This window comes from Papaver somniferum, unplaced genomic scaffold, assembly GCF_003573695.1.
Source record: "Papaver somniferum cultivar HN1 unplaced genomic scaffold, ASM357369v1 unplaced-scaffold_117, whole genome shotgun sequence".
NCBI lineage: Eukaryota > Viridiplantae > Streptophyta > Magnoliopsida > Ranunculales > Papaveraceae > Papaver > Papaver somniferum.
The window spans coordinates 1,677,386-1,701,096 of NW_020620714.1; the positions used below are offsets into that span (position 1 = coordinate 1,677,386).

General features: G+C 38.6%; 2 protein-coding genes and 2 long non-coding RNA genes across 4 annotated transcripts; 1 reads left to right on the top strand and 3 right to left on the bottom strand.

Moving 5' to 3' along the window:
• Nucleotides 1-535: 535 nt before the first annotated feature.
• Nucleotides 536-3,863, bottom strand: LOC113329477 (probable disease resistance protein RF45). The gene has a single exon (XM_026576350.1). It carries the CDS (start codon nucleotides 3,517-3,519, stop codon nucleotides 733-735), a length of 2,787 nt encoding a protein of 928 aa, XP_026432135.1. The 5' UTR covers nucleotides 3,520-3,863; the 3' UTR covers nucleotides 536-732.
• A 10,292-nt stretch (nucleotides 3,864-14,155) lies between these two features.
• Nucleotides 14,156-14,992, bottom strand: LOC113329891. The gene is made up of 2 exons (XR_003349983.1): nucleotides 14,835-14,992; nucleotides 14,156-14,429 (listed from the first exon to the last, which is right to left on the bottom strand). It is a non-coding gene; the product is annotated as an uncharacterized LOC113329891 (long non-coding RNA).
• A 1,512-nt stretch (nucleotides 14,993-16,504) lies between these two features.
• Nucleotides 16,505-17,341, bottom strand: LOC113329889. Its single transcript, XR_003349981.1, has 2 exons — nucleotides 17,184-17,341; nucleotides 16,505-16,778 (listed from the first exon to the last, which is right to left on the bottom strand). It is a non-coding gene; the product is annotated as an uncharacterized LOC113329889 (long non-coding RNA).
• Nucleotides 17,342-19,136: 1,795 nt separating this feature from the next.
• LOC113329920 (putative disease resistance protein RGA4) lies at nucleotides 19,137-23,480 on the top strand. Its single transcript, XM_026576755.1, has 2 exons — nucleotides 19,137-22,926; nucleotides 23,234-23,480. Exon 1 carries the CDS (start codon nucleotides 19,315-19,317, stop codon nucleotides 22,921-22,923), a length of 3,609 nt encoding a protein of 1,202 aa, XP_026432540.1. The 5' UTR covers nucleotides 19,137-19,314; the 3' UTR covers nucleotides 22,924-22,926; nucleotides 23,234-23,480.
• Nucleotides 23,481-23,711: the final 231 nt, after the last annotated feature.

A 23,711-nucleotide genomic window follows, 5' to 3' on the forward strand; every position in this document is an offset into this window, starting at 1 on the left:
AAGAAGTGAACTTAGTGCTTGGAGAGGAAATTAAATTATTAGCAGAAGCGTATTCAAAAACAGAGTCATAAGAACAAGTAAGCATAGCATCCCAACAGAAAGGAACATGTGAAAAAACTAGTCGATTTTTGTGACGCCACATATTCCAGAGAACAAATGGAATAAGTGTAAACCAGCTTATTTCATTCTCTTCCGGTTTAAGCTTCAAAACTTGAAGTATCCAGTCCAAAGATTTCTCTTTTCGTTAGTCCTTGGCGCCTTATTTCTACAACAGCTGGACAATATGGACCGAAAAAATCGGAGGACTTTCGAAGACAAAGCAATGTATCTCTCTTTTCGTTACTCCTTGGGATCTACTATTTGTTTAATTTTGGTTACTTTGATTTGTTTTTTCCCCTTCAATCTCTTCTAATATATATATATATATATATTTATGTTAATTAAAGATACAAGTTGAACGGAGAAAACTAAAGAAATTGACATATGAATCGCATACGCATGGTCTGTTAGTTTGGACTAGTCAGAGTTTTGATAAATAAGGTGGTTCTATCATGGTAATTTATATTAAATCTTTTCCGATAAAAACACTAGAAAACAGCAATATATACTTCCCAAGCGTGAAGCATAGTTGAGTTGTTACAAACTTTTTTGATAAGAAAAAGAAAAAACTTCACAATAGAAAACAACAACATATACTGAGATGAAGAATGTGAAGAACCACCCTGGGCAGGGTCATATTAAGGAAGCAAGTTCTGGCGCTTCTAACCATTGGCTGGATGTGTAGTTTGTGTTATTGAATGTTAACTTTTGGAGTGAAATCAGCTGTTTTACCGGAAGCGTTGCCATTTTCCCACACAGAAGAATTACCAAGTGTGTAAGTTTTCCCAATGCTCCCTTTTCCACTATCCACTGCTCTACATTCTCCAAAGAAACAAGTCGCAAGGTTTGAAGACTGACGAAACCTCCTTCCGAGCATACCATGTTATTTCCAACATAAGAATTGAATCCTAAATGTAAGAATGTTAGTTTCGGCAACTTTTCTAGAATCACCATTGGGTCTGCGACAACACGCGACTCCTCCAATATTAGCTTAGTAATATTTGGCGGAAATGAAACAGTTCCCCTCCACCCGCGAAGCTCCCCTTTCAGAAGTAGATTTTGGAGATCCTTATGTCCTGCGAAGCTGATAGATGTCAGTGGTACTCCCTCGGTACTAAGAGATTGCAGCATCAATGATTTAAGAGCAACTAATTTGACAATTGCATCCGAGATCTGGACTGAATGTGCACTTAAACACCCATCTATCCTCAACTTTTTCAGAGAACACAGGCTTTTCAAACCACCGCCCAATATCCAATCCCCAGCCTCAATCCGAAGCAACTGGAGATTTGTAAGATCACCAATTCCCAAATGATTAAAAGCAATGGATGATGTACCAGATATATCATGGCCAAGGCCACCCAGATATAAGTGCCTCAATTGGTGCAAGCTCCCAATCTTATCTTCCAATGTGAGTTTAGTGCCACAGCGGTTGAGGTTAAGAACTTGTAGATTGACAAGCTTCCTCAAGTAACTTGTATTCAGTTTTTCTAGTTTAGTATCTTCTAAGCTCAAGTATCTCAAATGGACGAGTTCTCCGAGCTCCTCCGGTAATGAAGAAATTCGTCCAGTAGAAAGTCCAGTGGAACCACTAATTTCCAGCACCCTTAATAATTTGAAACCTCCAAACAAAGAAATCAAGTAATTATGCTGCAGAAACTGTACACCCCTGCACATCAAAGAACGAACTGCTATAACTTGACGAAATTCAGGGAAGTACTGCTCCTTCTGAGAATCATCAGCAGTATTATAAACAAAGACTCTTCGAACATTGCTTTGACTGAGATAAAATTGCTGAACTCCTCTGCAAATTTGAGAAAACTGATCTTCTCTAGATTCTGCGATAGCGAGGTCACGAAGTAAATCATGGACGCGGCATGTTTTTACACGTCCGTCACATCTCAATCTATCAACCTGGATCAAGCTTCTACTTATTAATTCCTCCAAGTAAACCTCCGCGACATCCTCGGGAGTTTGTTCATCTCTCTTTTGAATGAATCCTTCTGCAATCCAGTACTGAAACAACTTTGTGGCACGGATCTCGCTGTCTTCCGGAAACAGGCTCATGTAAAGAAAGCAGGGCTTCAAGGAATAGGGCAAGTCATAATAACTCAAGGCTAGAATTCCCGAACATTTATAGGAATCTTCACTTTGGCTTAGATGCCAATTTACACTGTTGTTTACCCCAGACCATGCATGCTCTGACCTTTCTTTGCTTGATAAGAGGCTTCCTAACACCACAATCGCCAGAGGCAACCCGTGACACTTCTCCACCATCTGCTTTCCCAAGTACTCCAATTCTTCTGGACACACAAGTTGTTGGCTGCTACTTCTGCTTGATGGAAATGTTTTCTTTAGAAAGAGCTCCCAACTCTCATCAAATTTAGTGATCACACCCAATTCGTGGATGTTAGTGCTACACGACGAATCAGCATACCGAGCTACATGTTTGTGGCGAGTGGTGAGAAGTACCCTGCTTCCGTTGTTATCATCCGGGAAGGCACTTTTTAAGCCATCCCAAGCGTTCATGTCCCAGATATCATCCAAGACTATCAAGTACTTATTCCCCTGCAAATAATTATAAAGCCTCGAACAAGACACCTCCTCCTCCTTAGCAACAGAAGAGAAGTGCTTGATAAGGCTCCTTAAGAGGTCTTTCACAATATAAGTTTGTGATATATAAACAAAAGCAAAAGTTTCAAAATTTTGCATAACAGTGTCATCATTATAATAAACCCTCTTAGCCAGAGTAGTCTTACCCACGCCGCCCATCCCTACAATTGAAATTACGCGCAGTCTCTTTTGATCATCGTTACCTTCATTTCCCATCAACGAGTCGGTGATCTTCCTCGCGCTTTTCTCATGGATGTTGGCTGCATCCCGATATTCCTCTCCGGCAATTGCAGCTCTTCTTATGTTGATCTTTTCTTGCAACGAGGAGATATTATTTGCAGATGCACCAAAACCGCCACCAACGAGAGTATCTCCGGTTACTAGTGGATTAGTGTACATACCCGTCGAGGCTGACAACTTCTGAACCTTGTCATTAATCTTTCTGATCTGAATTCCAAGTTCATGTCGAAGTCCTAACTGTTTGGGGGTGGAAAAAAATTTCTTGATGTGAGCTCTAACGCCGGATCTCTTTTTAAGTTGTTGCTCTTGTCGCTGGAGATATACTTTTACTATGAACTCATCGATGACATCTTCTGCCTCAAAAGCTATTGTACGAATATCTCTAACCCAATTGCTCACCAGTGGATCTGATCTACGTTTTTCGTCTGCATATTTTATTGTTACAAACATCCATCGGAGATGGTTTTGAAGCTCACGTACTTCATCATCAATCCCACTCAGCAAATCTATTTCATCGCTTACTAAAGTGGTTATATTATCCAGAAAATATTGGATAACCGCCTCCATATTTTCTCTGGTCTCAATATTAGCGAAAAAATTATGAAGAAAATCAAGATTATGATTCTTGAATTGGTGGATTCTACGAAAATGAGTTTTATTTCTTAAAAGGGTTCAAGGTAGTCGTCTCCTTTTATCAATTTCTCATCTACTATATCCGCCCCTAAAACTAGAAGTGGATCGACGCTTGAGCTAGATTAACTGGGGGTACCAATTTGATTTGGAAATGTATTATAATCGGTTGATAATAAATATTTTATCTCTGAGTATATATTTTGGTGCACTCCCTTTTACGAAAGAAACCAGAAAGAATGGAGCCATATGGTCCCATTCATGTATATATATTTTGGTGCACTCCGTTCATAATTGGTTGCCTCTTTCCTCCATTCACGATTTATCTGTTCTAGACCGCACAAATGCTGTGACACATGTAATCATAAACATCAATAATGCAGATGCTTTTCTGATCATTACACGGAATAATAGACCAAAATATATTATTGTATCAAAAAGCAGACTATAGTTAACGAGCGAGGGTCGCATCACGCTGACATAAAGAATACAAGCACATGACGCGGGTTGGACACACCTATGACACGATTTGGACGCAGATGGATGTGCCGTGGATGCGAACAGCCCCTTAACCTTCTCTTTTACTGTTTCCAGTCAAGAATATACTAATAAAAAAATACCAATTACTCTTAATCAATACTTACTTCTTTATATAAAATAGGATGTTTATGCTATGTGACGCAACCAAAATCAATTTTGAGTTTACTTAATATATAGAATGCCACGTGGTAATAATGTCAGCAATTTATCAAAAATTCTTGATGGGCCGTGGGCCCATTAAACTTTAGCACCTGTTGCCCATAGGAACCCACCGAAAAATGTGCGAGTGTTTTTCTGAACTCGGTTTTTGTGTGGTTTATTCAGACTGTTTATTTAAAACCACTATTAAATATTCAAAAAATATAGGCATGTCTCTACTTATGGAGCAATTAGCTGTCGCATATGAATAGGACTGTACAACGGGTGGGTCGAGTTTTGCCTCACCCGTCACCCTGCCCATTGATATCGGGTGATAGAAACTCTCACTCATGACCCTACCCGTCTTACAGCAGGTTGGTTTTCACCGGTCCCAATATTACGACGGGCTGAGTCTGGCGAGTGGCTGATATACCCGTAGAAAACCCCTTCTTCTTCTGCTAGCCAATTCTTTCTACGAAGAAATCTCATTATGAACAAAAACGATATTAAAACATTAATAAACAAACAGTGATTAACTTAATTGATCAAACTCAGTAGCTGTACATCTGCTATAATCGTTAATCTTGCTTGATCAACCATGACCATTTCTTTAGCTAAAAGAAAAACTAAATCAAAATACAGAAAAAATAGACATTAACATCACTAAGCAAAATTTGATGAAAGATGAAAAAATCAATTGTATTTTTATTTGTTAATTAGGGAGTGGATCTGACTTGGGTACCTTTCGTTTGTTATCTTCAAACCCTCTTGGACCTCCTATGTTCTTAGTTCTGTTACACTCAAAATCTTAAAACTTCTTAAACATATCTTCATGATCAATTTTTGCTCCTTATCATCACAAACCCATAAAGTAGGATACCACGTGCATATGCTGAAGAACAGAAGAGAAAGAGAAAAGACAATTTACACCTCTACAAAGGAACAACAAATAAATTACAAAGTTTTATTTTTATTTTGGTTTTTGTGATTCAAAATAAATACTCCCTACGTTTTTAAATAATAGACTGGTTTTATGTGTAATTTGTACATGAAACCAGCCTATTATTTAGGAAACACATGAAACCAGCCTATTATTTAGGAACGGAGGAAATATGATTTTCTTGGATTTTTCTTAGGCTTTGGCTTCACTAACACCAAAAAGAAGAAACACATTTTCTATTATACCAACTGTATTAATACAAAATAGAATCATAAATTACAATTCTTCTTATGCATCACCTATATAATTGATTGAAGTAAAAAACCAACCAAGAAATGTACATTTATCCTTACAGGCACTTATTCATATCCATGTTAAAGGTTCAGAAAAAAGTCAAAGATGAGACATAGAAATAGGAAGATTGAGAAGGAAAATGCTTCCTCCGTTTTTCCCTTAATAAAATCACTTGAGCTCAAAGTCGCGTCTCATTTTCTTTTTGCTCCACCTATCTGTGAGTTTTCTTCTTCGTTAATGATGCTATGTTGATTATCATTGTCATTTTGTTTTGCAAATATAACAAAAAGTATAGTTGACCGGCGCTGGTTCTCTCATTCGAAAACTGCTCCAGTCCAGTTGATTTTATTCTTACATTACATTGATTCTACTAGAAGTTTATTCTTTGATGAACTGATTCTTGATCGAATTACCACGCATTTATATACAAATGGAAAATGTTTCTGTAGGGTTTATCGAATAATAAGACTTTTTTTGGTCTCTTATTGTTCTTATTGTTTGTACAAACAATAAGTCTGAGCCAACTGGATTCTTTTTCTTATGTGTAATGATAATTAATTAATCTTTTTTATTTTCAAGATTAGAAAAATGATAATTAATCTTCATTATCTAGAAAATTAGGAAAATGAACACAATTTCCAAGAATTGCTTTAAAAGAGAAATGGCAATAGCCTTTTAGATCTAATTCTGCCATGTATAAGTAGTATCCGAATTGAAATTATGATCAATGGTTCTCCATCAACATCATTATATCTAACAAGATGTATACGTCAGGGACATCCACTTCCTCCGTACATATTCATTTTGGTCATGAAAGCTTTTTCAAGGTAACTGCAAACTATGAAAACATAAACCAGCTTATAAGTATGAATATATACAGATCAGGTCCAAAATTAATCATTTATTGTTCATTGATGATTGTCTTCTCTTTTGCAAGATAAATCTTTCGCAAACAAATTATTACAAGTTATCGAGGATTTTAGTGATTGTTCTGAACACCTCATCAATTTTCATAAATCTGCAATTTATTTCAGCAAAAACATTATACCCTCTTGTTGTCAGGTCATAAGTGGAATTCTACAAGTTCGTCCGGTTGACATTGTTGACGAAAATTATCTTGGATTAACTTTCTTTGCGGGAGAAATTAAAAGATTTCACTGTTTACTCTTATTAATAAGATGAAAACTAGAGTATCCAAGTAGTGTTGCATCATTATGTCTGAGGTTGGCAGGCAAATTATGATTAAAAATATTACTAATTTCATACAAGTTCATCATATGACTAGTTTCAAATTACCAAATGACACTATAAAAAAAACATTCTACACAACGAAAACTTTGGAGGAAGAAGGATACAAATACATGTAAGCATTTTATTTCTTGGAGAAATGTCAAGAAGCCAAAACAGGAAGGGGGTTTGGGTTCAAGGACCTTGTATTATTTAAAAGAGCTCTTCTAACCAAGTCTGTCTGGAACATGTGCTAAGTCCCTTAAAGCAAAGTACTTCCCAGATGGAAATCTTTTTAACATCGATGAATATGGAAATGCAATATGGTGATGGACCAGTATTAGTTCTAAACTTCCCTTCATAAAGAAATACAGTTATTGCAGCATTGGAGATGGCCAGAGGATTATGATGGTCTTATAGATGGATATCTGATCTTGAAGCTCCTCCCCTTCCAAGGGCAGGAGAAAATGATCACCAGAATTATATTTATATTTATCAACTCTTTTCTCCAGAATGATGGTCTTATAGATGGATATCTGATCTTGAAACTGGAAGCTGGGATTATTCTTTTATTCTTTTTCTTTATTTGAAGCTCCAGTTGCAAGACTGATCCTTAACATATCTATCCATTCTAATCTGGAAGATAATAGGGTTTGGAATTTAGAGAAGAATGATATATTCTCCGGAAAATCTGCTTATAGATAGATGTTTGAGGAAAGAATGACAAACCAATAAGTGAGTCCAAGTATTGTAGGATTGTTCTTATTTTTTGCGAGCTCATCGAACCAGGCAGTTTGGTTACCGGATATTAGGCTATTTCAACAAACTGTTCTTATTTCTAAAAGTTCGGTTATCAAATCTAGTGTTTGATAGAAAATCTCCTAGACGAAATGTTAACTGTAACTACCATTTTCAATGAGTATTGATGATTTTTAATTGATTTCTTCAACAAAAAACGAATTAAAAGTAATGAGTATGAAAGAAATTACCCGCAAATTTTCATTTCAGACTTTTTGGTTCCTGTTGAATGCTTGATTTTGTCTCCCAACTTTGTTTATCAATTTGAAAATGATTTGGGAGATTCGTTATATCTGCGAGTCTAAAATTAATGTGAGGACAGATTAGTCTTCTTTAATTTTTAGGACACCCCTTAAAAATATAGGCTAGATATTCTTATAACTTAGTAGTCCCCATCAATTTTGAGTTGTGCCCCAAAAAACAATTCTAAACGTCCGACAAGTTCATGGGCAGGCGATGTGTACTTCAATTTTCAACCAACCCGCCCGCCCGATTTTATTTGATGTGCAAGTGTTATAAGACCGAATCAGTTCATGGGCCTGTCGGCCCTGATCCGCGCAATTTACACCCCGTAGGTGACTTTGGTTTTGATGGGGTACTCCCAAGGGGACATGCATTATTAATACATTTGCAGCAGAAAACAGGGGATGATGGCACGCATAACTATTTTCATCTATACGATGCCTATCTCTATCTATTTAATAATCAAAAGTCACAGCTCACAGGCTCTAGTGGTTGGTTCTCATGGTTCCCCGCCTTGACTAAACGGGACTACAACCTTTACCAAATACCACCGACTAGTCAATTACAGTGGTTGGTTGTCTTGGTTCCACACCTTCACCTAACTGGACCGCATCCTTACCAAATAGCAAGTACCAACCAGTCGGTTGCAGTAATTAGTATGGTTAGTTGGCATCTTTCTGCATCATGGCTCATGGGAGCGCATATGTTATAGCTTTTTATTGACCTATCGAATATATCGGTTTTGGGTTTTATTTTCGTCCCTGTAGAGCATACACAGTAGTCGATTTATACAAGCCATAAAGTAACATAACCTTGTCCCGCAAGAAGTGAAGGTGAAATAATGGATAGGTGGTATAACGTTGGAATTTATGTGCCATAAATTTATTCCATTTACACCTTGCCATCACTCACCGCTTTACTTCATGAAACTTTCTTGTAACGGGCATGTTGAATGCCACATGTTGAATGCCGCCAGACCAAAATCCTAGTGATTATCCCCCAGTTTGTAACGTGTTTTGATATCTCGAATGTTCTCTTGGAAAACATGTTGATACGTGTGGTAAATCAAAGCATGTGATATTTATTGGATTCGGGATGACGCGGTGGTCATGGCATGGAGCGGCCATGGATTGGAACGGACATGGAGCGACTTGGCATGGCGTGTGCACAGAGCGGCTTGGCATGACATGTGCACAGAGCGGCCAAGGATAGCATGTGCACGGAGCGGCCATGGCTCGGTATGTGCACGGAGCAGCTTGGCATGGAAGGTGCCCGGAGCGGCCTTGGAATGGCATGAGCATGGAGCGGCTCTGCATGGCATGTGCACGAAGCGGCCAAGGCTGGCATGAGCATGGAGCGGCTTGGCATGACATGTGCACGGAGCGTCCAAGGATGGCATGAGCATGGAGCGGCTTGGCATGACATGTGCACGGAGCGGCCAAGGATGGCGTGAGCATAGAGCGGCTTGACATGGGATGTGCAAGGAGAGGCCAAGGCCGGCACGAGCATGGGGCGGCCTTGGCATGGCATGAGCATGGAGCGGCTTGGCATGGCATGTACAAGGAGCGGCCGAGGCTGGAATGAGCATGGAGCGGCTTGGCATGGCATGTGCACGGAGCGGCCAAGGCTGGCATGAGCATGGAGCGGCCTGGCATGGCATGTGCACGGAGTGGCCAAGGCTAGCATGAGCATGGAGCGGCTTGGCATGACATGTGCACGGAGCGGCCAAGGATGGCATGAGCATGGAACGGCCTTGGCATGGTATTTGCACGGAGCGGCCAAGGCGGGCATGAGCATGGAGCCGCTTGGCATGGAATGTGCACGGAGCGACCAAGGCTGGCATGAGCATGAAGTGGCTTGGCATGGCATGTGTACGAAGCGACCAAGGATGGCATGAGCGTGGAGCAGCTTGGTATGACATATGAACGCAGCGGCCAAGGCTGTCATGAGCATGGAGCGGCCTTGGCATGGCATGTGCACGGAGCGGCCAAGGCTAGCATGATCATGGAGCGGCTTGGCATGGCATGCGTACGGAGCGTCTAAGGCTGGCATGAGCATGGAGCGTCCAAGGATGGCATGTGCATGGAGCGTCCATGGCATGGAATGTGCACGGAGCGTCCATGGCTCGATATGTGCACGGGGCGACTTAGCATGGCATGTGCACGGAGCGGCCAGGGTTGGCATGTGCATGGAGCGTCTTGGCATGGCATGTGCACGGAGCGGCCAAGGCTGGTATGTGCACGGATTGGCCAAGGCTGGCATGCTCGTTCAAGCATGTGTTTGGCATGCATGTTTGGCATGCTTGTTTTGGATTGTTTTAGCATGCGCGTTTGGCATGTTCATTTTGGCATGCGCGTTTGGCATGTTTACCTGGCATGCATGTGTTTGGCATGGCTAAGGCTTAGGATGGCGTAGTGGCCGAGATGAGGCTTGGCAAGGCCAAGGCTTTTATAATGGCGCAGCAGTCGAGATGTGGCTTGGCAATGCCAAGGATTAAAATGGCGCAGCGGCCGAGATGAGGCTTTGCAAGGCCAGGGCTTTAGAATGGCTCAGCGGCCGAGATGTGGATTGGCAAGGCCAAGGCTTTAAAATTTATATTGGCTGAATATAGCTAACACGTCGAAATTTATAAGGCCTACGAGATGGTTGTTACATGCACTGGTTCTGTATTAACATGTCGAACGACCCAATACAAACGGATGGGCTTTGCATATATGGTCTTACTTCCGTATCGGATGACGTCATGCCGAATGTAAGGACTTTTACGATTTTACCCCTAAGATAAAAACCACCATCAACATTAAGTCTCCTTCTTAGCTCGTACTAGTGGAATTGTTGCGGGGTAAGCATAAGATGGTGCTAGGCAAGGAAAAAATCGTGAAAAAAAGTCACGAAGAGTATGTCTGAAGATTTAACTAACCTTTACCATCAAGAATATGTGATCCTTGTTGCTTATGGCGTTTGCATGAATCTGGCTTGACCATGGGATTTGGTATTAGTGTTGTATATTTGGTTATTGATTAACCGGTACTGCATTTTGGCTCGAGAAGCGGGTTAAAGCCACATAAATATATGGAGGTGGCGTTATTTTGGATAGTGTGGATGTTGTTGGAACGGAGCATTGGCGTTGAGCATTTTGCGTGTTGAGCGCGACATGTTAGCATGAAGTTAGCGCGGATGTGGCATAGAGTCGGCGTGTGGTATGCAGAGGTCATTGGCCTGGTATGTGCATGAAACGACTACTGACATGTAGCGTCTACGGACATGGATGGCATGGGGAGGCTACAGACATGGAGCGGTTACGGACATGGAGCGTCCACAGACATGGAGCGGCCTTGGCATGGAGCGTCCATTGGCCTGGCATGTGCATGGAGCGGCTATGGACATGGAACGGCCTCGATATAGAGCAGCTACGGACATGGAGCGCCTACGGAAATGGAGAGGCCTTGGCATGGAGCGGCCATTGGCATGGCATGTGCATGGAGCGGCTACGGACATGTAAAGGATTTGGCGTGGAGCGGTCATTGGCCTGGCAGGTGCATTGAGCGGCTACGGACATGGAACGGCCTCGGCATGGAGCGGTTATGGACATGGAGCTGCTACGGACATGGAGCGGTCTTGCATTGAACGGCCATTGTCCTGGAATGTGCATGGAGCGGCTACGAACATGGAGCGTCTACGAACATGAGCAGATTTTGCAAGGTATGTGCACAGACATGGTTTCCTTCTTTTGGCGTGCGTTTTCAAAGGAAACTCTTTCCTATTCTAATTCTAAAAGTATTCCACCCATAAAAGGCCTTGCACGCCCCTTTCTTTGCATTGTTAGCTTTTCCTCTTGTGTTTCTGTGTCAGTACAAGTGCATTGCTTTCGTGGGTGAAGCAGTTGGCAAGTGTAGTGGTAGCACAAGTAGGCAAGCGTATTCCATGTATGTACTCTTGTGTTTGTCTTCTTATGCTTGCTTTTTCTGTGTTGGTATAACCTTAACCGCGAGTGTATTTCTCATAATTTTGTAGAAGTATCCAAAAACCCTAATTTCAGTTTTTTTTCTTCTTCTTTGAGAAGCTTTCCACGCATAGCCTTCTTCAAGGTAGTAATATTTTCTGTTTTGCTCCCTCGTAGTCATTCCGCAAGTGATTATAAGAAATTCTGTTAGGATGCCAGAACAAGATGTTCCTACTGTCGTGTCGGGGATGTGCTAACGCTTCCAAGGACAAGCCAAACATATATGAAGGATTCTTCACATATTCCTGTACATATGAAAGAACCCATCCTATTCGTGTGACATCTCTATTTAATGATTCAGAGAATGAAGGATACATTCAGTCAATTGCTTACTGCTCCAGGGCGCGTAATAAGATTTTGGCTTCAGAGAAAAGAATATTTGGCTTCGTCCATTGATTTCAAAAATTTTCAGAGTCCGCTACGCTCTTATGATGATTGGATGACGTTCACCGGAATGGTGTTAGAGCCATCTTAAAGGAGGCCCAAATTCTGGATGCTGTCATGGCGTTTGCAACTCTTCGGATCAGGAAGGATGTCGCTGGTGTGATTGCCTTCATCTCCACGTGGTGTCCTAAAACCTGCACGGCTGTATGTAGATGAGGTGAGATGACTATTTCCTTGGAAAACGTAGCGGTTTTGTTGAGGCTTCCAATGGTTGGGAATCTTGACGTCGTCTTGTCTGAGGAGGAAGAAAAGATACACACTGTTTTGGCCACGAAAACAGCAGGATATATTCAGAAGGATAATGAGAAGAAGTGCTTCTATAACTGGTGGGTATCTCAGTGGTTCCCTGATGAGTCGGAGTCGGAGTCGAATCAGGTGCTGGATGATACACTTCATGTTTCTGCATTCTTAGCCATGTGGTTATATAAGGACATCATTGACGACGGTTCTGGCCAAAGGGAGATAAGACTCAAGCTTATTAAATTTGTTATCAAACTAGCGCAAGACATCGTTCTTCCAATTGGCAGTTTGTTCCTTGATACGTTGTATACCCATCTGGACCACTTAACGGTGGACATGTATGTTTCCAACGGGTATACGAAAGAGCAAACATAAGTTCATGTTGCCTTCCTCCAAGCGTGGCTATGGGAGAACTTCAAAGATTACGCTCCTAACCCGAGGGCCCTTTTTCCTGACGGATATGGTGGCTCTAGGATACTCAGTTGGCTGGAGAGATGTCCAAGGGATGGCTCAAGAATCGTTGATTTTCTGTATAACATGTGTGCATTGATTTTCATCCTTGGGTCCCAGTTCATGATTCCATAGATCATCCGTATGTTATCGCCTCCGCGCCGGACACGATATTACAGTCTACTAACGATATTATGAGTGCTAGGGAAACCGTGTTCTTGCGAAGTTGCATACCTTGGTATTTGTCATTTTTCTTCGGAGGGACTTGTGGCGCAGTTCCTTATAATATCGACAGCGCCGCTCGACATATGGATTTTGACCACGAAGTACCGTTCTGCCGTCCGCAAGATGCTCCTGACGAATTGTTGCCCGCCATTCTTGATTAGAACGTCTTTGCTTCGGATAAAAGTCTCCCGTTCTTGCTCCCGGAACGAAGACATGTGCCTACTTCTAGTTATAAATCCTTTTAGGAGAAGGAGTTTCTTGCTATTCAGAAGTTTGTGCAGGATGTTGTGGCAAATCCTCGCGAAAGACCTTCTTCTGCGGTTTTTGCTAAGCATAAACTGTTGAAAAGGCCTCCTTTAGGTAAGCGGAAGTCTTCCAACTCGGGTGCGGAAAGCTCACGAAAAAAGGAGATGAGGACGAAAGCACATGAAGGTGGTTTCAAATTGGGTCCAAATGATCTCGTGACTTTCGGTTCTTTCACTAGACAGGTGTGTATGCTCTACTCACCAATTGGACTGAGTTTACTCTGATATTAACCCTTCCTTTTGCTTTAAAATTCAGGGTCTCGACGGTTCAAATGTTTTCGGCAGGCTTTCCCGTGGTCAAAAGACTGCGTTTCTCGAGGCGGAAAAAATATAATCCACATACAAATGGATCCAAAACTAAAATAAATAAGAATTTACGTTTAGAACTGAAAATTTATCACCTTATTACTAGACGACATCATGGCATGGATTTATCCATCATCAATATAGTGAGTAGCTATATCTACGCCAACATCTGCAGATAAAAAGAACCATCTTTGAGTTTTCAGTATACTCCAAAGGCTAAAACATGACATAGAATATTTTAAAAAAATAGACAAGTTCAGTAAAATTGAATCTGACAGAAAACGTCTGATCCTTGTACAGTGAAAACAATTGATTTAAAAATACTTCTGGAACTCAGAAAATTATGAAATTTTTATATGTACATATTGAGAGATTTTTACATGTAACCTAATAAAAATGAGACAAAAACATATTATATAATAATTATGATAGACAGTCAAACTGACATGATCCAGAAATTTCCATTATTCAATCAAATAGAGTAGTCTAAACAAAGCATTGTTTTCTTTGGTTATACATTAACCCAATAATCTTTAAAGCTTTAATACCCAATAAATAACTAATTAAATCATCTAAAAGAGTTGATGATATTTTATTACAATTCCAATCATAAATCCTATGCAAACTACTATTAATAGCACCAAAACCTATCTCTACGCTTTTCCGCCATTAACTCCTTGTGGTGCCATAAAATCTGGAATTTTTTGTCATTAAACGACGTGAGTTGTGACACCCAATAGGAAAAGAAGCAACAAAACATTTTATCAAACATTTTCAATTCTTTTTAAAACAACTAGCATGGTTAATAGCATCACAAATACATGGAAACACCACATCCATAAGAACAATCAAATCAATCACATCAAATCCGCTCGCCCTAGGGAGCCCCACGTGGGTTTAGGGAACAAAACCGTTCCCAAGGATATCTCGTATCCCATCATAGTTGTTTTTAAGAATCACAATCTATGGACCGCAGCCCAACATACATAATCATACTCACAACATCGATTATCATTCATATATGAATCAAAACTCACAAAATAAAATTAATTAAAAGAAACTTAAATAAAAAGAAGGTTTTTGATTGTGTTGCGCCTACCTCAAACGCTAGCGATAGGAATACGAAATCTCCAATCCATCCAGTGATAAAGACTCCCTTAACTATTCTAAAAGATTTATGCCAAAAAATATCTTAAAACCTACTGTATTTTTTTTTCTTTTACAGGAACCTAAACACCAAACCGAAGAAATTATCCCTTCCTTGACCGACTAATGCAACTTTGATATTTAAATTAAAATTGATTAAAACCCTAAATAACTATCAGCTAATAATGCCTTGACACTTGGCACTAGAGGCGAATAAATTGGTCGAAGTTTCCTTAGTCAACCAAGCCACAGTTTACACGAAATGCAAACAAGATTTACACCAAAGGATTCTATGCACCCCTATCAATTGATGACACGTGGCAAGTACTAAACATGAATCCAAATTTCGTTTGTTCTTTCCACTAATCATGTGAGTCTAACAGTAAGAATTTACATTCCAGCTAAATAAGAAGTTTGTTAATTTAAAAACACTATAAACTTAATAACCAATACTAAAGCGACAAGTCTCAATTTTAGATTTAACAAGTAAGATATAAATTTGACATGTCACGTGAACCATAATTTAAAAATACCAAAATACCCTCTTAAGTAAATTACAAAAAATACCCTTTTAGTAAAAGACAAAAATACCCTTGAAATTGGGATGGATATTACAACCTCACACACTTCAAGAAATTTAGTCCCTAAATTTAAAGTAACGCGAAAAAAAAAATGCAAGCTAAAAAGAAAAACACAGAACCAAATTTATCGAAACACAATTAACATTTACTATTATTGTTTTCGCAACAACTAGCTCCGAAAGGATCTAATTGCTGCTCTGATACCAAACTGTAACACCCCGATTTTTCGTGCCCGGATCCCATGTCTGAAAACCCGAAGTGCTACTTCGATACCATAGACGAAGCCCGGCTACTAAGCCCAAGCTCATTAAATAATTTATCCGGGCTTAGTTAATTTATGTTCAGTTTTGAAATTCTTTCGCAGCGGATATATAAAAATTCTTTTCGGAACATCTAACCATTAATTTGACGTGATTTTTAATTTAGATGAACCCTAAAGAAATATACTTTATCAGAAAAAATAATTTCACCGTTAAAAGTTCCAGATTAAATCCAAAATAATTACGTTTTTAAGAAAGATTAATAAAACAGAAACTGACGCCAGGTCACTCAAATAATTTTACTGAGTCCAATACGAATCCATAAATTATTATAATTATATATTCTGAATCCAAACTTATCGCCTATCCCGTAATAAAATTTCTAGGATTTTTAGTTTATCTTAAATACCTTTTGACCATAGTCAAACGAGTAGTTGACCAGTACTGCAGAAACGTACATCAGTGACGATTCGTTTTAGAAAAATCATATCAATTCACTCACAACTTCAAATTTTCTTTGGTCGATCATTATGAAAAGCTAAACGCACCATCTTTGAGTTTTGAGTATACTCCAAAGGCTAAAACATGACATAGAATATTTTAAAAAAATAGACAAGTTCAGTAAAATTGAATCTGACAGAAAACGTCTGATCCTTGTACAGTGAAAACAATTGATTTAAAAATACTTCTGGAACTCAGAAAATTATGAAATTTTTATATGTACATATTGAGAGATTTTTACATGTAACCTAATAAAAATGAGACAAAAACATATTATATAATAATTATGATAGACAGTCAAACTGACATGATCCAGAAATTTCCATTATTCAATCAAATAGAGTAGTCTAAACAAAGCATTGTTTTCTTTGGTTATACATTAACCCAATAATCTTTAAAGCTTTAATACCCAATAAATAACTAATTAAATCATCTAAAAGAGTTGATGATATTTTATTACAATTCCAATCATAAATCCTATGCAAACTACTATTAATAGCACCAAAACCTATCTCTACGCTTTTCCGCCATTAACTCCTTGTGGTGCCATAAAATCTGGAATTTTTTGTCATTAAACGACGTGAGTTGTGACACCCAATAGGAAAAGAAGCAACAAAACATTTTATCAAACATTTTCAATTCTTTTTAAAACAACTAGCATGGTTAATAGCATCACAAATACATGGAAACACCACATCCATAAGAACAATCAAATCAATCACATCAAATCCGCTCGCCCTAGGGAGCCCCACGTGGGTTTAGGGAACAAAACCGTTCCCAAGGATATCTCGTATCCCATCATAGTTGTTTTTAAGAATCACAATCTATGGACCGCAGCCCAACATACATAATCATACTCACAACATCGATTATCATTCATATATGAATCAAAACTCACAAAATAAAATTAATTAAAAGAAACTTAAATAAAAAGAAGGTTTTTGATTGTGTTGCGCCTACCTCAAACGCTAGCGATAGGAATACGAAATCTCCAATCCATCCAGTGATAAAGACTCCCTTAACTATTCTAAAAGATTTATGCCAAAAAATATCTTAAAACCTACTGTATTTTTTTTTCTTTTACAGGAACCTAAACACCAAACCGAAGAAATTATCCCTTCCTTGACCGACTAATGCAACTTTGATATTTAAATTAAAATTGATTAAAACCCTAAATAACTATCAGCTAATAATGCCTTGACACTTGGCACTAGAGGCGAATAAATTGGTCGAAGTTTCCTTAGTCAACCAAGCCACAGTTTACACGAAATGCAAACAAGATTTACACCAAAGGATTCTATGCACCCCTATCAATTGATGACACGTGGCAAGTACTAAACATGAATCCAAATTTCGTTTGTTCTTTCCACTAATCATGTGAGTCTAACAGTAAGAATTTACATTCCAGCTAAATAAGAAGTTTGTTAATTTAAAAACACTATAAACTTAATAACCAATACTAAAGCGACAAGTCTCAATTTTAGATTTAACAAGTAAGATATAAATTTGACATGTCACGTGAACCATAATTTAAAAATACCAAAATACCCTCTTAAGTAAATTACAAAAAATACTCTTTTAGTAAAAGACAAAAATACCCTTGAAATTGGGATGGATATTACAAGTACTGCAACCGAAACATTGGACATTTAGTTAAGATTTTTTTATTAATTAATTATGATATTGATTAGGTGATTGATGCATGATTAATTTAATTTTTTCATTGTTATCATGAAATCAAAAACGTGTGATGGATTTTTAATTTAATATATTTCTAGAAACATTACAATTTCGAGATAATTCATTTAGGCAACAAATAATACGTTTGTCACAAAACAAAATGCGGGACCATAAGATATTTTTCACATTTTCTATTGGGCTATGTCAAGCGAATTTTCTTTAAATTTTTTTGGTGGAATCAACAAAAAACTTCATTTAACCACAACACTCGAAAAAAATTTATTTTTATATAAAAAATCTTTAACGTATTTATAGTAATTGTACAACAAACGTTAAAGCTTAAACATATTTTTTTTTACTTTAATGATATGTATAAGCATACACAAACGACTCTATAATCAACCATAAATTTTGGATTCTTGATTTAATATATGATTCGATTCCCAAACCTAAAAATGACTTCCTCAGTTTTTTACGACTCACGTTTTAAAGATATGCTCTAAAACACATTTGCGTCTAATCCGTGTTACCAGTGTGTCGAATAGCAACTGATTGCGTGTCTTCTTTTGTTCATGTCAAATGACTATATCTGCTGAATTAAACAACGGCAGCTATTGACTCTTCAAGTTTTAGTTTGAAGCTAAGAGTTTTATCAGATGGTATTGATTGATTGTAGGAGCCACAAATTTCTTGTGAAAGCATAAGATATGGACAAAGTTTGCTTAAGAATTAAGTTCATTTCTTAATCTTCCGGCCCGCCTGCCTCAAACTCCTCCTTCGTCGATATTTCGACCATCATCTCCTCAACCTCTCTCTCTGGTCCAACAAATTTTGAAGTAGACATGAAGGATTTAGTTGAAATTTGAACACTAGGTTTGAGTGATCATGCATGTAGGACAGGTGTCAATCAAACGAAGCTTCCTGTTTTGGCAGTTTGCTTTCATGATGATGTCTCATTACATATATATATGCCTACGTCACGTCGGTCGCTAATTTCGAAGAACGTTTGGCGTTTTGGATTAGAATTATGTGGTGGAAATTAAAGAAACGAATCTTAATTTAACAGTACGAAAATACATCTATAGAAATGTCTTTTGATAAGAAATGGACTAGTTGAGATTCCACAGATTGTGTAAGTGAACAATGGCAACTATGTATATTGACCAGGTCCACTCAACTTTGGGCAGTCAAAGTAGGCTTCCCATTTTCTATCCAATCCAATCATCACCCTCTAGGGATAAAATAACACTATAAAACTCTTCGGAGAGCTGTTATGCACCTACACATCATTTCAAAGTATCATAAGTTGTTTAATTAAGTTCAATTAAATTCCCTGATCTTCCTATTCTTCTTCTTTTTTTCATCATCAACTACTTGTTAATTTCCACTCAATTCCAGCCAAGATCTTAGTATGGCGGTTGAAGGAATTCTTATTAATGGTGTAACAGAAATACTCAACAATTTATTACCAGAGACTAGTCTGTCCTGGGTTGTCAAACATGAACTGAAAAAGCTTCATCAATCCTTAGAGAGGATTCTTGCCGTCCTAACTGATGCTGAGAGGCGACGAGCCACCCAAGAACCTGTGAGACTCTGGTTGAGAAGGCTCAAAGACGCAGCCTATGATGCCGAGGATGTGATGCACGAGTTCTCTTATGACACTTTAAGTCGGAGAGAGGATCGTCTGAAGCCTAAGCTACTCGGTCTTGTTTCATCTTTCAACCCACTTGGTTCTCATTTCAAACTGGCAAGAAGAATCAAAGAGGTTAACCAGAAACTAGACGAGATTACCAAATATATGGTTAGGTTTGAATTTAAAATTAATCCTACCGGTACTACTGTTGCTCGTGGGGAAAGCAGTGAGCGACCAAGCCGACAAACCACATACTTTGCGAGCCAGGAAAAAATTGTAGGAAGGGAAGAAGATAAAGATAAACTGATCAAAATATTAACAACGGTCACCGCATCATCATCGGCATCACCTAACAATGGTGACCTTCCCCTCGATAAAATTCAGGTGGTTTCTATTGTGGGGATGGGAGGCCTCGGAAAGACGACACTCGCTCAACTCGTCTACAACAATGATTCGGTACAAAAGCACTTCGATACAAAAATATGGGTTTGCGTTTCTAATGAATTTGATGTTTATAGGGTTTTGTCAGATATCATGGAGTTCATAAATGAGAAAAAACTCAGTGATTTATCAAATTCCGAAGAACTGGCGCGCAAAGTCCAAGAACAGTTGTCTGGTAAAAGGTATCTGCTAGTCCTTGATGATCTTTGGAGTGATGATGCTGACCAATGGGAGAGATTCTTCCGCCCGTTGCTTGTTGGTGCCCAAGGGAGTAAAATATTAATAACTACTCGTAAAAGGCAGGTTGCGGATGTTGTGAGGGGAAGCGTTTCTCCATACTTCTTACAAATATTAAAAGCAGATGAATGTTGGTCCATCATGGAGAGAAAAGCCTTTTCTCCGGGTGGAGCACGGAAGACTCCAGTTATGATTAACATTGGAAAAGAGATAGCTAATAAATGTGGTGGTTTACCACTTGCAGCAAAATTTCTTGGTAGCCTGATGCACTCCAAAAATAACGAGAGCAATTGGTTATCTTTTAGAGACAATGATATGGGGAATACACCTGAAAGTAAAATTATAGCAATATTAAAATTGAGCTATGACAACTTGTCACCTCATTTGCAGCGGTGTTTTTCTTATTTCTCAATCTTTCCTAAAGATTTGGAGTTAAGCAAGCAAACTCTTATTCAACTGTGGATGGCCGAAGGATTCCTGCAGCCTTCTAACATGGGAAACGATTTCTCGTTTGAAGACATTGGAGACGAATACTTTGAAAGCTTATTGTGGAGTTCCTTTCTTGACGGGAAGAAAAAGAATGAGTTAGATGATGTTATGACATTCAAGATGCATGATCTTGTCCGTGATCTTGCACAGGCTGTTGCTGGAGATCATGAGTGCTCGACTGTCAAGGTAACTGATCTGTTGGGAAAAAATTCTGGAGTTCGCCGCTTAAACTTAATAATGGATGAAGCATTACTAGCAAGCGAAAGCATAAACAATATAAAGAAGTTGCGGACGCTTATAATTCTTGAACCATGTTATACTCTGAACCTCCTTGGACTCTCAAGTAATAACCACTTACGTACTCTACATTTGTGTCGTCCGACTAAAGGCCGTCGTCCAGGGATCGGATATTCTACTTCTAAGTTCAGGCAATTAAGGTACTTCCATGTTAACTTTTTAAATCAAAGTGGTAATGATTATAGTAGACTTTACAATTTGCAGACGTTGGTATTAAGTGGGTGTTCGAATGTTCAAAATCGTGTCAGAGAGATTGGATCTCTAAAACACTTAAGGCACCTTGATATCTCGTTTACAGATATCGTAGAATTGCCTGATTCTGTTACTAGCCTCCACAGTTTGCAAAGATTAGATCTCAGTCATTGCGAAAACTTAACCACCTTTCCCGACTCTGTCACTGGGATGGAATGTCTAAGATTTCTTGATTTGTCTTCTACCCCTATTGAAAAACTACCTGATTTTGTTACTAGTCTCCGCAATTTGCGGACATTAGATGTCAATACCTGTAAAAAATTAAAAACTTTACCAGAGTCTGTGGCAGGTCTTAAAAATTTGAGCATTTTTAATTTCAAAAACTGTCCATTACTTGAAGAATTACCTGAAGATCTTGGAGCTTTATATCAGTTGAGATCTCTTGACCTAGTGGGTACGGAGATCAGCGTCTTGCCAGAGTCTTGCACTAACCTCAACAATCTTGAGTATGTTCATCTTTTCATGTGTGAGTTTCCCAAAGAGGTAACGAATTGGATAAAACTGAGAAAGTTTCATTATTACAATGTGGGAAGACCAATGGGTATAGAGAAATTAATTTGTCTGCAAGAATTGATATACGATGTGCGAGAAAAAGTCATCGACCAGGCTGAATGTAATGATGGTATTGAAGATTTAGCAAACCTGAACTCTCTAGAGTTATTATTTATCGGCCATCTTGAGAACGTGAAAGACCCAATATATGCTGAGAGAGGAAATTTGAAAGGAAAAGAGAATCTTCTTACATTGGGTCTAGTATGGAGTGAAGATCTTCCTCAAGTGTTCATACAAGAAGAGTCGGACCAGCAGTCGTGCAATCATCTTCTAGTGTTTGAAGCTCTCCAACCTCCCTCTGGTTTGACGTCATTGTTTGTTCGTAGCTTCATGGGGTTGGACCTTCCCACGTGGATGCGTGCATCTTGTGTTCCCAATTTGGAATCGTTGGTACTTACAAATTGCAACGGAATTAAACAGCTTCCGGCAGCGATTGGGCAGCTCCCACGTCTCAGGCACCTCATGCTTGAAGGAATTTCTTTGAAGAGGTTGGATGTTGACGGATTTCCTTCCTTGACTGAACTCATTCTTATTGATATGTGTCTTCTAGAAGAATTGGGTGGTTCATATGCTTGTCTTCAGGATCTGAGGATTACTGGATGCAAAAGTTTAACAGAAATCCGGTCGTTTCCTTCTCTAACGCTATTGAGATTAAAGAAGATTGACCCCGAGTTGGTATGCTCAATCGGACGAAGCCAGACATCTCTCACAGGTCTAAGTTTGAAGAATATTGAGGATCTTCTATACTTCCCAATAAGCATACTCCAAAACAATCGTAATCTTCACATTCTTACAATTAAAGGGTGCAATCAGTTAAAAGGCTTTCGAGTAAATGATGATGAGAATGGTGACAAGATGGATTTACTTGGCCCTGATCTCTATAGCGTCTCTCTTCAAAACTTGGTTTTATATGATTGCCCAGTTCTGAGTTTTCTGCCAGATTTAAGAAGGTGGACTTCTCTTGAGAATTTAGCAATCCACAATTGCCCACAAGTGAAGGATTCTTTAACATATGATCTCAAATCTCTCTCATTTCTCAAGGCATTGTATGTTGATTTTATTCAAAGAGACGAACAACGTGGAGATCCATCAAAGGACTTCATTAATTTGCTGGAGTAACAGGTACTTTCATTCTTTGATCATAGTTTCATTCTTGTTTCCTCAATTGTGAAATTTTATCACATTGTTCTCTCCATCTTCCAAGGTTTAACAGTTAGTTTTATCTCAGTCACACTCCAGGACTAGCTTGGTTTTTCTTACTTTTTTTTTTTTTTTTTTTTTTTGTGTTTGTGTTATACATTTTTTTATCACAGTCCCTCTTCTAGTATACAGGACTAGTTTGGTTTTTCTCTGAGTGTTTTTTTTCATTTTGTTTCTACTGATTCAATGCTCCCAATTATGTTTGATTCGGTATAGTTTTGCTATGCAGCTGAATACAAGTGGATTACATGAATAGTATGGACGCAGCCACGCTAATGAAGCGGAAGCCTCGATTCCGGTAAAGAAGCGGATTAATCACTGAAAGATGAAATGCTAAGTACCAACATTGAATTTTTAGATTTTTTAATTCGTATAAATATTACTCGTCGAAAAGTATGTAATATTTTGTTTTATTCAAAGACACGAACAATAAATAAAATAAAAAAAGATAATATGGAAACGTTGAGTTCTTGTTGATAAAAACATCTGCATTAATTGACACCGGAACGAACTAATTATACAGAAAAGCATTGGAGTAAGACCACTGTTTGGACTCTTAAGTACAGTAGCCCGATACTTTTCAATGGGGCCTAAAGCTTTATCATATTGATATCATGTATGTTTATGGTCAAATTAGGAATCGGGTCCAAGAACATGTGGGTCGTTGACTAACTTTGACCAATTGATAACTTTACCAAAATACCTTA

Excerpts from the sequence above, each read along its gene's own strand:
- LOC113329477 (XM_026576350.1), bottom strand. The coding sequence starts at position 3,519 with ATGGAGGCGGTTATCCAATATTTTCTGGATAATATAACCACTTTAGTA.
- LOC113329920 (XM_026576755.1), top strand. The coding sequence starts at position 19,315 with ATGGCGGTTGAAGGAATTCTTATTAATGGTGTAACAGAAATACTCAAC.